Here is a 14,695-nt window from a genome sequence, read left to right on the forward strand (position 1 = left end):
TTTTAGGTAGGGGTGGAAAAAACCGATTAATCGGTATGTTGAACCGAACCGGTTTTTAGTTTAAAAAAAAAATTGAATCGAAACTGGTCTGGCTTTGACTATAAACCGGTTAAAAACCGAACCGAAAATTCGGTTCAGTTAACCGGTTAATTATAATGGCCTGCATTTGTTCAGCCTAATTCAGTCAAACCCTCTATTTTGGCCCATTTTTTTTTCCAGGTTTTTTTTTAACTTGAATTAAAGTTATATTTATTGTAATTGAATAATTTGAATTCACATAATTTTAATGTACATCAAGTATTAATAATTTAAAATTATATTAGTGAAGACCTAGGGATAAATTTTTTAAAAATTGAAAAATATGAAATTATTTTTTTATTCATTAAACCGGTTTAAAAATCCGGTTTGGTTAACTGTTTTTGTTATTTCGAAAAACCAAAACCAAACCGAATATTCGGTTTACAAAATGTGGCAAACCAAAACCGAAAAAAAAACCGAATTTTCGAACCGGTTTCGGGTTTTTTTTTCCACTCCTAATTTTAGGTTTATTTTCCCCAATGTCAAACTAAATTAGGCTTTTTCTGTTATAGTATTTTTTTAAAAAATCAAACTTATTTAAGTTTTCTCTTTACACCTTTTTCCCCAAATTTTTAAATTTCAAATTTTTTTTCTTTCTATTCTTCAAATTCAAATTCATCTGGTTATGTTTTTTATAATTTTAATATTATATTTTCATCAAACAAACAAATATAAGATTCCAATGATTATAAAAAATTAGGATCAGGTTATTAAAATTTAGGGTTATGGTTTATGTTAGATTAAATGCTAAAAGTAAAAAAAAAATACAAAATAGAGTATGAGTGTATTTAGAATTTATAATGCTATTTTTAGTAATTTAAATTAAAGTTAAATTTGTCAAAAAAAAAAAATTTTTAAGTCGAGAGTGATTTGGCTCAAAATCACTTGCTTGAGTCCTACCTAAAAATTGGGCCTAATGTAGTAATGTAATGGGCAGATGAAAGCTTCATGGGCTTTTAAGTGGGCCATTAACATGGTGGGCCCAAAACTTTGTAGTAGTAATAGTGGGCCGATAATTGAATGGGTTAATATCTCGTGGTACACACGTGCTCAGTCATTCTAAGCTCTAAAGTAGGAAGCATTTAGATGAGCCAAACAAAACGAAACGATGCATCTCAAACGCCACAGTATTTAGCAGCATAGCATTAGCAACACACAAAAACACAAACACCACCAAAACCAAAAAAAATTTTGAATTTCTCCCAGCCAAAATTAATCACATAATAATTCAAAATTAAACGAATATTAATCTCTAATTAATAATTATTATGACTCAACCTCCGGTGCTTCCACCAAACGGCGGAGGTGTACAGGTGCGTTGCGCCGGATGTCGTATGATCTTAACGGTGGGGCCAGGTGTAACCGAATTCATTTGTCCTACTCCTACGTGTCAGCTTCCGCAAATGCTTCCGCCGGAGCTCATGACCATCACCGCTTCACCTCCTCCTCTTCTTCTTCCTGCTCCTCCTACTACAACTACTACTAATACTTCTTCTACTAGAGGCGTTATGGTTCCCTCTCCCAGCACTCACCTGCAGAATGTTAATGTAAAGGCCTTGTCGCACGTGCCGGCTCACGGCATCGATCCGACGAAGATACAGTTACCTTGTGCTAATTGTAAGGCGATTCTCAACGTGCCACATGGACTTGTTCGGTTCTCGTGTCCGCAATGTGCGGTGGAGTTGGCCATCGATATGTCCAAAGTCAAACAGTTCTTTGCTCCTCCTCCTCCTCCGCCGCGTCCTCTGCCGCCGCCGCCCCCTGAGGAAGTCAACGAGGTTTCTCATTTCTCTTCTTAAGTTTGCTTTTATATTGTCTAATTTACCAAACCTAGCTTTCTTTTTTTTTTTTTTTTGGGTCTGTGTCTACTAGTACTGCTACATAATTGTGTTAATTATGCGTTAGTAAATATAATAGTTTGATCAGATGTTGCTGATAGGAAAATTTACTTATGAGACGAACTTACCTAATTACTCATCAGTAATTCTGTGTATTAGTTATTCCGGAAGACTTTATAGACAGTGTTGTTTCTTATTCTCCTATAAACTCGTATAATGTTCGAATAAGCAGAAGAGGAGTCCTCTTCTGGTCCGGGATATTTAGTTACTGACTTATAGTAGTGGTACCTTGGAGTTTGGAGGTTTAGGCTGATGTGACAAGGTCTAGGGTTATTTGGGGATTGGTAGTGATGGAGCTGCCCAGTTGCTGGTATGTGAGAATTTGTTGCTAGCTGTTTCGAAATTTGTCGCTAGCTGTTTTGAGTAGCAACTATGTTAAATTGAAATGTGGACGACACTTTAGGAACTTCTGATCAGTTGAGATCGTCTTCTTCTTGTACTTTTTTTTTTTAATATGCCTGTTTGTTTGTGTCCGAAAATGTACATTTGTTGGATACATATACTGTTGCTACTATCTTGTAATGTTGTATCTTGTTTAGGAATAATGCTTTACGAGGAATATTTACATCTGTGTAGCATTGATTGTGACTTAACTTCATTCTGGTATAATCCGATTACTTATGAGCTATACTCTAGACTCATAAGCGGGGTTCATCAAATTTTGGGTAGATATTATAGTTGTTTATTGCACCATAAAGTTTGTATTACAGGTCAGTTTCTCTTGTTAAATAATCTTTTTGGGGTCCACACTTAGAGCTATTTTTAGAAAACCATTAAAAGAATTTTGTTTTACGCACATGGCGTTTTGTATAAAAGATTTTACTGATGAAAACGGTTTGGTAGTGCCGATGATGCATGTATGGGAATCTGATTTTGTTTGGTCTAAAGAGACAAGTAACCTTCTGCCTGCTTGAGAAATGGATTATTCTGGTGGATGATTTCCATTCTTGACCATATGCTTGTGCTGCAGCCATTGATAAGTTTTCTATTCATTATAGTTGTAACCATATCTCCCGTTAAATTCAACTTTTATATTAAATAATAATGCCTTCTGTGCTGAACTCCCTGAATAGAGATTTTTTCTCTAGCACTGCTATGCTCCATGTTATTGTTGGTCATTTTCTTCTTTCTTGTCTGATGACACGGAAACATGTCAGGTAGCCATTGAAGTGGAGCGAGAAGAAGATGGAGGTGGCATGGTGGGAGAAACATTTACTGATTATGTAAGTTTGTTGTCTTTGAGAACCCTTTATTATTATTTTTTCTCTGTAAATGGGGAACATAAAAGATTATTTAATATAGAGCAGAGGAAAGAGAGGCAAGATTCAAAACATGTAGCGTCTGCTCAGTCAGTAGGAAAAGACAACAATGGTGTCGCTTTAAATTCACTTGAAAAGACAGCAATGGAACTCTATTATGTTTGAAGACTTCAGGATTAGAAATCTACTTTAGCCTTTTCTTTCTTGTTCATTAACTTATAGTTTCTTTATTTCACGGTTGAAGATTTTCAGAACCAGTATTTCAGATAAAATAAATGTTGTTCTTTGTGTTCAGTGCCCTCCAAAACTATAGAACCAGTATTTCACATAAAGTTGATGTTGTTCTTTGTGTTCAGCGCCCACCAAAACTATCTATTGGACCGCCTCATCCTGATCCTATAGTAGAGACATCCTCCTTATCTGCGGTACAGCCGCCAGAGCCCACTTATGATTTACAAATCAAGGACGATTTGGAAAGTTCAAAGGCTTTGTCATGCTTGCAGATTGAGACATTGGTCTATGCTTGTCAGGTTTCTTTATAAAACACAACTTATGCTTGATAATTCCGAGTCTGCTTCTTCAACTTGTAAGATAATGTTGATTTACATGACAGAGACACCTTCAGCACCTTCCAGATGGTGTTAGGGCAGGTTTCTTTGTTGGAGATGGAGCCGGGGTGGGTAAAGGTCGAACCGTTGCAGGGTTAATATGGGAGAATTGGCACCATGGGAGGAGGAAAGCATTGTAAGTTTTAGGTTGCGATCTCTGTGTGCAGATCACTTTATAGAAAAAAATTATGTTTTCAATTAGAAAAAAATAAATAAAGAAAGAAAATTTATTAGATAGTTTAACTTATGTGTTGTAATGCTTTCTCCTTTTTCTTGTGACCTTACAGGTGGATTTCAGTTGGTTCAGACTTAAAGTTTGATGCTAGAAGAGATTTGGACGATGTCGGTGCTACATGCATTAAAGGTAGATCCTTAAGTCACTTTATTTTTTCTTTAACGTGGTGAAAGTATTCATTTCTTTTACAGAAAGAAAACAAATGAATATTGACATCACATAAAGAATAAAAAAAATTTAGTTAATTTTGCAAGGCCATTGTCAGATGATTTATCCTATTGACCCTCTTGCTGTTATTTCACGGACTGCTGGCCCCCTTGCTTGCAATTCTACCCTATTTGTTAAATTTGCTTCTTCCTTATAAAACTATATATATTTTCTTTCTTTTAGATATCTCAATATTTGGGGAATTTCTGAACGTATGAACAATTATCAAGATTGAAACTTAAAGGTTGTGCTTTTTCTAATGAAGTACCTAAATCTTTGGGTTCAGGCTAGAGAGGATAGAGGCATGACTTAGTTATGCATCATTCTGAGTTTCGTCTTGCAATTCTGCTGAATTCTACTTCCTCCAAGTACAAATTTCTGGATGTGTTTCATAGTTCTGTTTTGGGAGGAAATGTTGGTTGTTTGGAAGTTCAATATGAAATGTGAGGGAGATTATTTTAACTTTTTTTTTGGTTGCTTTGCGGGTTAGAGCTGAAATATTATTGTTGGGTTTTTACTATCATTTTACGCTATTGTAATTTGCTGAATTTATATTGCACATCTAGTTACCTCTTGTCTAGTTGGGAACTCAGTGATATGGTTTGATGGGGGTGTAGTTTGTTGGTATTTCACTTTGAGCGGCAATGTGATCAGTACTTGGAGAGGCTATCACAGGGTAAAGTTGAAAAAAGAAAGGATAAAAGTAAAGAAATGTGCATAGACTAGCAACAAATTTGTGCAGTCTGCATAAGTAATCTTATGATTGCTACAGTTTATCCAATTTATGAGTTCCCTGCAATGAGAACAATAAAAAATGTTAGTTTTTTGTATGCAGTGCATGCTTTGAATAAGTTGCCTTATTCTAAGCTTGATTCAAGGTCTCTTGGGATCAAGGAAGGAGTTGTGTTTTTGACATATAGTAGCCTCATTGCATCTTCTGAGAAAGGTCGCTCTCGTCTGCAGCAGCTTGTGCAGTGGTGTGGAGCAGGATATGATGGCCTTGTCATATTTGATGAGGTACTGGACTTCGTTTAATTTGGAAGTGTTATCTATTTTGATTTTGATATAGTGTAAGCTTCTAGAAGTTTTTGTGTTTGACTGATGCAATGGGTGCTCTATGGTTTCAATATGTTCTTCTATCTTTTTGTTGCTAAGGGTCAATGGCTTAATTGTAGTGCCACAAAGCTAAAAATTTGGTACCAGAAGCTGGAAGTCAGCCAACACGCACAGGGGAAGCAGTTCTTGATATTCAGGTTTGTTTCCTGAACTGACCTCTGCATGCTCCAACCTTTTGATAGATATTGCAGAAGCTTCTCTGTCTGTCTGTCTATCTGTCTCTTTCTCTCTCTATGTATATCTGTGTGTCCGTGCACACACAAAAGCTGATTATATATGCCCACAGTTACTTAATCATGCCTTGATGATGCAAATCAGATCTGTGCATTATTTTTCACAAAAGCTTATCATCTTAAGAACAATATGCTGTGGGAAAAATGAGAGGATGATTTAACCAGGTCACCTGAACTTCTAATATTAATTTTACTATAACAGGCCCGACTTCCTGAAGCACGTGTTGTTTATTGCTCAGCAACTGGTGCGTCTGAGCCACGCAATATGGGTTATATGGTCAGGCTTGGTCTTTGGGGAGCTGGAACATGTTTTGATGATTTCCAGAAGTTTCTAGGTGTGAATTTTCTTTCCTATAACCAGTTCCTGTTTTTTCTTTCTAGTCTCATTTTTGCAAAAATTGTTTCTTTAATTTATCTGTAGTACATGTTTTAATAGAAACATGTTAGCATGACATGCAGTTGTTGAAGTATGTTTGGTTCATTGATATTTCAATAAGTTGTTCGATCAATCAATGAATTAATAAATACTATTATTGTACTTGATTAACTGAAATGGTGTGTTTCTTAGAGAATTGGATAATACTCTTATCTTTAAGAAGTCAAAAAGCTGAACCTATGGTACATCCATGTCTTAGTGAGGCATACAGTTGTTATAAGAGTTTATTTATATTACAATAAATAGCTCAATTAATCATTATGATATTCTATGGTTTTAAGATCCAACTTTATACAAGATAAATCAATATTATGAAATTAGTTGATCAAATTTCTTTCCCTATCCTCTTGGATGCAAAAATTTCTCTTACACTTTTCACATCTCATGAGTCATATTGAATTGTTAAAAGTTATTGTGTGCAGGTGCTCTTGATAAAGGCGGTGTTGGAGCGCTAGAACTTGTTGCCATGGACATGAAAGCTAGGTTCTAAAGTTTAGAATAACTTTCTGCAGTAGATTTATTTGTGACTGTACTATCTTAGTTTATTCCTTTTTCCACAATCAGGGGAATGTATGTGTGTCGTACTCTTAGCTACAAAGGGGCGGAGTTTGAGGTTATTGAGGCACCTTTGGAAGCAGAAATGATGGTATGGAGCAATTCATCTACTTTCTTATTTATAGCACCAAAAATAAATAAATAAATGGTTCAACTTATTCATCGCTTATTTCAAAACCTTCAGAAGAGGTATTTATTAAGATACAGTCAGTTATACATCTACCATTATTATGAATATTAAATTATTCCTTTTTTAATTTTTTAATTTTTCATAAATCTCTCTCTCTCTCTCTCTCTCTCTCTCTGTCTCTCTCTCTCAATAATTCTGATTTTTTTTATTATATGTAGTTGCATAAATGGTTCAACTTATTCATCACTTATTTCATAACTACTTTCTGTTTCTGAGAGATTTAGTTGCATTGTTTCCTGTAATGAGAAAACCACATTTAAATTTTTTAAAGGAGAGACATAAATGTCAACACACCCTTGCTTCTTTTATTCTCTTTTGGGATCCGTTAAATTTCCTAATATCAGATGACTTTTGTCTTAGGAAATGTATAAAAAAGCAGCAGAATTTTGGGCAGATTTGCGAGTGGAATTGCTGTCAGCAATTGCTTTTCTTAAAGAAGAAGATAGAGCTAATTATAGTCAGTTGTGGAGATTGTACTGGTCAAGTCATCAGGTAATAATAGGCTGGGTTGTCCTCTCATCTTTTTACTATCTTTTGTGGGCATTTTTTAAAATTTCTTGTAATTTACATAGCCATTCATTTTGTGCTATTTGTATCTCCATATGCTGTTGTAGCGTTTCTTTAGACACATGTGCATGTCAGCTAAGGTACCTGCTACTGTGAGACTAGCTAAGAAAGCATTAGCTGAAGATAAGTGTGTGGTCGTGGGCCTTCAGAGTACTGGAGAGGCTAGGACTGAAGAAGCCGTGACAAAATATGTGTGTATCTTTCCATATCTAATGCATATCCATTTCCCATCTAATTCTATGCAGTTTTTGTTGTTTTTTTGTCATTTGATTGCTACTTGTCTCCTTGTTTGGAATAGGGTGTTGAACTTGATGATTTTATTTCGGGGCCTCGGGAGCTGTTGCTGAAATTTGTGGAAGAAAACTACCCTTTGCCTGAGAAGCCAGAACCCCTCACAGGTATGGATTTTTGTGTACTGAGTTATTTAAGTCATTGTTGCTATAACTTGCAGTCAATTTATAAATTTGTTACAGGAGAGGACAGTGTAAAGGAACTTCAACGAAAGCGGCATTCAGCATCTCCTGGTGTTTCATTAAAAGGGAGAGTTAGGAAAGCTGCAAAATGGAAACCTGCAAGTGATGGTGAAAGTGATGAAGAATCTGACTGTGAGTTATTGAAACTGGACAGTTACTAATTGGTGTACTTGCCAATGGACCGTATACTTTCTCTTTCATAGTATATGGCTTTGCAAAATATAATGTTTTCTTCAGATTTTGATTTATTGGAGTCTGAAGATTTTTCATATTCATTAACATCTGACCAATTCAGTGCTATTGTTTGATTTTGGTTTGGTGGGAACTTCTTTTGGAAGTCATTTTCCATGTCAGTTTTTAAATATATATATCTAATGCACCTTTGCTGTAGTCAAATTTATTGATCATACAATACCAACAGTACTGCTTAAAGTTTTTGTTTTACTAAATGTTTTCTTTTCAAACTACGGAAATGCTGAAATATTTACTTTCTTATTTTAATTTTATATTTGATAATTGCAGCTGATTCTGTGCATGAATCTACTGAATCTGATGATGAGTTTCAGATCTGTGAGATATGCAGCGGAGAGGAGGTCATAATTTTCACTTGTTTAGATAGTTTAGTGTTGCAATATGTTATTATATATTGTATTTTCCATTGCTGGAAAGGAAGAAATTGCTCGTTTAGTTGTTTTAGGTGTCTTCAGTATTTTATCATACGTTGTATTCTCAACTGCAGGAAAGGAAGAAATTGCTCCAATGCTCATGCTGTGGTCAACTGGTCCATTCTGGATGTTTAGTCCCACCTGTCCCGGATTTAGTACCCAGTGATTGGTCATGCCATTCTTGCAAGAAAAAAACAGATGAATATCTTAAAGAACAACATATTTATCAGACACAAATGTTGAAGAGGTTTTTATATAATTAAAGTTGTTCTTGATTTTTTTATGAACTTCTAATATTACTCTTTACTGTTATAAATTGGTTGTCCAGGATCTGGTGGTGGCAGGTTTTTCACAGTTATTTCATTGTTTAAATGTCAGTTATTGTTCTATAAATTTAGGTATGAAGAGGCTTTGGAACGTAAGTCACAAGTTTTGGATATAATTCGTTCGTTGGATCTTCCCAATAATCCTTTGGATGATATTATTGATCAGGTACAGGCCACATCCCTGATTTAAGCTTTAAGAATTGTTTATAATAAAAAACTAAAAAGAAACCCTCGAAAGAGTTATAATAGTATCCCAAAAGCATTCTAGACTTTTTTTGTATAATCCAGTGGTGTAACAGGTCCTATCCCAGGGGAAAAATCTATAAATTTATATATGTTTCGTATCATCTCTAAGCTTGTCCTTTCCTTTGTTGCCAAAAAGAAAAAAAGAAAAAGAAAAAAAAACTCATAAACTGAAATTTATTTTATTTATGGTTATTAAATTTGTTTTTAATTGTAATGTTTTTATCCTTTTTGACCGTACATGTAATGTTGCTGTAGCTTGGGGGTCCTGATAGGGTTGCAGAAATGACAGGGAGACGAGGCATGCTTGTAAGGGCCTCTAGTGGAAAAGGTGTAACTTATCAGGCACGAAACACGTGAGTTTGAAAACTTTGTTTTTTCTTTCACTGATTGCTCTTATTGCATGGTAGCTGAATTTCTGTTTGTTATCATTCTAGAAAGGATGTCACCATGGAAATGGTCAACATGCATGAGAAGCAGCTCTTTATGGACGGGAAGAAGTTGGTTGCAATCATATCTGAAGCTGGATCAGCTGGTGTTTCTTTACAAGCTGACAGAAGGGCAGAAAATCAGGTATGTCTCACTATTTGGAAGATTTCTTGTCTGTATGGCACTGTTGCTTGAAAGTTTCTCTGGTTGGATGCCTCCGACTTGTTTCTGCTCTGTGAAAAATTAATTCATCTACAGTGGGCTTTCAAGATACATCACTGCAGCAGTTTCTTCTCAAGTTGTTTTGTTTTCTTATTTTGACTCTTTTCATTACAGAAAAGAAGGGTTCATATAACATTGGAACTTCCTTGGAGTGCTGACAGAGCTATACAACAGTTTGGAAGAACTCACCGATCAAATCAAGCTTCAGCACCCGAATATAGGTGGACTTTTGTTATATAATCTTCCATCCTATAGATTGGTGGTTTTTTAATATAGGGGTGGCAAATTAGATGTTCTATTTAGCTACAGTAGTTTGTTATTGTTAATTTGTCTTGTACATTGAATGTGACTCTTTATTTTCTGCCCCCCAGTTTTGTAGAACAGAATGAGTACTCGTGATCCCACCTCCTGAAAGGGCTTTGGCTCATCCATTTATGAATTAGAAAATGATACAAGTTATTGGATTTTTAACAGAATTATATAACAACTATACAAGAATAGGTGGCTTTTTGTTGATTTTCAGGTAGAGCACTATTAATTGTAGTTCAAGTTAAAGCAGGATGAATGAAGTTCATTGATCATATATGAGAATTACCTGTTAAATTGAAGCAATTAGTTCCTGTATGTGATTGACTCCTGTATCATAAAACTATAGATGACTATCAGGCCTAAAGGCTTCATTATAAAGAATGACAGGGAGTCTAGGAAATACGTTCAAGGATGAGGTTGTTGGCATGGGTGAACATCAAAACAATTAATTTAAGAACTTACAGTTTATTCATTATTTGTAATTTAATGGTTGCAGTGGACTGGTGGAAAGTATTAGGGAATTACAAAGGTTGGATGAGTTTGATAAGTTGGAGGAAAATTAGAATTTGGTTGCTCTTTGCCCATTTAATTGGTATGTTAGCTGGATAAAGAATGCACTAAGACTGTTGTTCCTTATCTGTCATGTGCATTAGAACAGTGAGTGGAACTTTGTCTAGTACAGTGGACACAAGGCTGTGCGTAAAATGTTAAAATTTAGGCTATGACTTGTGAGTTAATAATGGGAAGGTGGGGTTTTTTTAATAGAAGCCATCATATTTTGGATAAAGTATGGTTGATTTGGGTGGAGCTGATTATAAATTAAATATGGTATATTGTTTCTTCTTTGTCTTGCTGAATGAATGGGATGTGATTGTCTCATGGGAAACATGAAATAACACTGGCCTTATTGATCAGTTACTTTAATCATGTTATATTGCGGTACATGTTGATATATACCAGAAAAATAGACATTTGTAGTCTGTAGAGCTTTATTGGGCTGCTAAATTTGTTGGACCAGTATCTGATTTTCTTCTTCAAAACCAGTGAAGGAATGATGGGATATGAGTGAAATGACAATGACTACATTGGTCTGTTTCTTTGAACATGATGTATTGTGGTACATGTTGATATTTGGATACCTCAAAGATATACAATGGCAGAGCTTTATTAGGCTGCTGATTTTTGAAACCAGAATCTGAATTTCTTTTGTATATTTTGTAGGCTAATCTTTACTAATCTTGGTGGAGAGCGTCGGTTTGCATCCATTGTAGCCAAGAGATTGGAATCTCTTGGAGCCTTAACTCAGGGAGACCGCAGGTCTGTTGGATTTTTTCTATTTTTTCCTTTCAGGACTGTTTAGTTTATGCTTGAACAGTTTATCTTCTGTTGATGGTGTCTCATTCTCATTTTGGATGCTTTGCAGGGCTGGACCCTCCTTGAGTGCTTACAATTATGATAGTGCTTTTGGGAAGAAGGCCTTGACGGTGATGTATAAAGGAATAATGGAGCAGGTTTTCATAATCTTCTTCTGATAATGTTATATTACTGCACTTCATGTTTGTATACTAAGAAGAACAAAATGGAAGTAAGAAAACAAGCTAGATATTGTGGGGAAGTAACTAAGGTTCAATTTTCAGGATCATCTGCCAGTTGTACCACCTGGATGTTCATCTGAAAAACCAGAAACCATTGAAGAATTTCTGACGAAGGCAAAAGCTGCTCTTGTGGCTGTTGGAATAGTTAGGGATACAGTTCTTGGTAATTTCTCATCAATATTCTTTCACTGCAATTGGGTGGATGAAAATATCAAAATTTTCTTATTTATTTTCCTCTTCTTGCCCTTGAAGTCATGCAAACTTATTATGCAATTTTATTTCTGTAAATTATAATATAATTTGAATTCTAAAAACTCTGTCATAGTGAAAATTCATTTAGTCATTATACAATGATTACAACATTCATAGTCCTATATATGATGCAGGTAATGGAAAAATATCTGGTCGTATAGTTGATTCAGACATGCATGATGTTGGACGTTTTCTAAACCGGCTCTTAGGATTGCCACCTGAGATTCAAAATAGGTCTGCTATTTGTCATTCAAAAGTTAATGTGCTTGTTGCAATTGGAACTTCAATATCCTAATCACTATTATCTTCGTACAGGCTGTTTGAATTGTTCATCAGCATCTTGGATCTTCTTGTTCAGAATGCACGCATAGAAGGGAGTCTTGATTCTGGGATTGTTGATATGAAGGCTAACATTGTTGAATTACAAGGAACTCCCAAGGTTAAGTCTTTTGCCAGATCTCTTACTGGCTTTACATATTTAATTGTACTAATTTTTATTTCTTACAGACTGTTCATGTTGATAACATGTCTGGGGCATCAACAATGCTCTTTACTTTTACTCTAGATCGTGGAATCACGTGGGAGGTATCTTTTATCTTATTGTACTTGACTGGATTAATGGTATTGTAGTACCTGCTTAAATTTGTAATTCATTTATCTGTGTTAGTCTGCAAGTGCCATGCTTGAAGAGAAACAGAAGGATGGGCTTGGTTCGCCAAATGATGGTTTCTATGAATCTAAAAGAGAATGGTTGGGGAGGCGTCACTTCATTTTAGCATTTGAGAGGTATTCTATTGTATTTTTCTTTTATCTAGTATTACATTATTTTTTGTACTTCAATAGATTTAATCAAAATGTTATCTCCTCTCATTAGTGAAAATAAGGAGCAGAATAGGCCTAATTATGGTGATGATTAGATTTTGAATAATAACTCAACAAAATTTGTGGAAATAATGTTTGGAGTAGGTCTAAATATTTAAATTTTTTAGTATGAATGCAAATTGTGTGCTTGTGAATGAAATGTAATATTTCTTTTTAATGTAGTTCATTTTCTGAGTATTTGTGCATATTCCTTCCGCTGGACTTACTCCTTTTATTTTCTATTTTGTTCCAGTGCTTCAGCTTCTGGAATGTTTAAAATAGTCCGTCCTGCTGTTGGGGAATCAGTAAGGTATCAAAATTAATAATTTAGTGTCCTCCTCAACTTTTACGGCTAAAATCTTGTGTTCACAATTCTGATTTTCCTTCCTACAGGGAAATGACTCTGTCAGAATTAAAAAACAAGTACAGAAAAATGACCTCTTTAGAGAAGGCTTGTAGTGGTTGGGAAGATGAATACGAAGTTTCATCCAAACAGGTATGCATTCTAAATTCGGACATATTTATCAGCATAGGATGAAAAGTTTCAGTGGTTTCTTTTTGGTATGATTATTCGTTGATATAGTTTCTGAATGTGTTGATTGGTTGTGCCACAATAGCTCGTTGGAACATGTGAAAATAGAACGATGCCTAAAGTGAAGATGAAAATAAATAATTGATTAGAAATGGATAACAAGTTGTGCTTTCCTGCAGTGCATGCACGGGCCCAACTGTAAGCTTGGCAACTTCTGTACAGTTGGCAGAAGAATTCAAGAAGTTAATGTTTTGGGTGGCCTTATTCTTCCTGTTTGGGGCACTATCGAGAAAGCCCTTTCTAAGCAGGTAACAAGTCTACATATTTCTGATGCTTTACACACGATCACTAGTTCTATTTCAAGACCTTCACATATTTTGCCAAAAGATTGATAATTTTTGTTCCCTAGTTGTGAGCATTAATATAAATTTACATGGAAATTTTTAGGTGTGGATGCCTTAATATCTACTTTTAAATCACGATCTCCATTTCTGATGTTAGTTTTGCATTAAAAGACAAAATCTTAATCAATTTTCTCGTAAAAGAATCTGAAAAAAAAAAAAAAAAAAATTGTCTTTTAATGTAAAATTGCCAGCAGGAATACAAGTATTCATACCGGATATGTAAAAATATCATAACATTAGAAAGAGAGAATGAATTACTAAATAGGTTATTATTGTCAAGAGCTGAAACCTGAAACTGATCTCGACAGGCCCGCCAAAGTCATACTGGTAGCTGAATTTCTGTTTGTTATCATTCTAGAAAGGATGTCCCATGGAAATGGTCAACATGCATGAGAACAGCTCTTTATGGACGGGAAGAAGTTGGTTGCAATCATATCTGAAGCTGGATCAGCTGGTGTTTCTTTACAAGCTGACAGAAGCAGAAAATCAGGTATGTCCACTATTTGGAAGATTTCTTGTCTGCATGGCACTGTTGCTTGAAAGTTTCTCTGGTTGGATGCCTCCGACTTGTTTCTGCTCTGTGAAAAATTAATTCATCTACAGTGGGCTTTCAAGATACATCACTGCAGCAGTTTCTTCTCAAGTTGTTTTGTTTCTTTATTTTGACTCTTTTCATTACGAAAAGAAGGTTCATATAACATTGGAACTTCCTTGGTGCTGACAGAGCTATACAACAGTTTGGAAGAACTCACCGATCAAATCAAGCTTCAGCACCCAATACAGTGGAACTTTTGTTATATAATCTTCCATCCTATAGATTGGTGGTTTTTTAATATAGGGGTGGCAAATTAGATGTTCTTATTTAGCTACAGTAGTTTGTTATTGTTAATTTGTCTTGTACATTGAATGTGACTCTTTATTTTCGCCCCCCAGTTTGTAGAACAGAATGAGTACCGTGATCCCACCTCCTGAAAGGGCTTTGGCTCATCCATTTATGATTAG

The 14,695-nt window shown here is 35.1% G+C and overlaps 1 protein-coding gene across 1 annotated transcript; it reads left to right on the forward strand.

The window, feature by feature from the left end:
* Positions 1 to 1,221: 1,221 nt before the first annotated feature.
* LOC116142054 (protein FORGETTER 1-like) lies at positions 1,222 to 14,028 on the forward strand. The gene is made up of 31 exons (XM_031427509.1): positions 1,222 to 1,856; positions 3,134 to 3,199; positions 3,592 to 3,765; positions 3,849 to 3,979; positions 4,131 to 4,207; positions 5,121 to 5,302; positions 5,461 to 5,538; positions 5,837 to 5,969; positions 6,493 to 6,553; positions 6,635 to 6,716; positions 7,176 to 7,307; positions 7,430 to 7,573; positions 7,681 to 7,780; positions 7,856 to 7,987; positions 8,378 to 8,448; positions 8,595 to 8,767; positions 8,919 to 9,012; positions 9,348 to 9,445; positions 9,527 to 9,662; positions 9,855 to 9,961; positions 11,271 to 11,366; positions 11,473 to 11,560; positions 11,687 to 11,807; positions 12,031 to 12,130; positions 12,212 to 12,335; positions 12,404 to 12,481; positions 12,564 to 12,682; positions 13,011 to 13,067; positions 13,151 to 13,253; positions 13,469 to 13,597; positions 14,002 to 14,028. The coding sequence occupies exons 1-31, from the start codon at positions 1,347 to 1,349 to the stop codon at positions 14,026 to 14,028; spliced, it is 3,723 nt and encodes a 1,240-aa protein (XP_031283369.1). The 5' UTR covers positions 1,222 to 1,346.
* Positions 14,029 to 14,695: the final 667 nt, after the last annotated feature.

Source organism: Pistacia vera, unplaced genomic scaffold, assembly GCF_008641045.1.
Source record: "Pistacia vera cultivar Batoury unplaced genomic scaffold, PisVer_v2 Contig404, whole genome shotgun sequence".
In the NCBI taxonomy this organism is placed as follows: domain Eukaryota; kingdom Viridiplantae; phylum Streptophyta; class Magnoliopsida; order Sapindales; family Anacardiaceae; genus Pistacia; species Pistacia vera.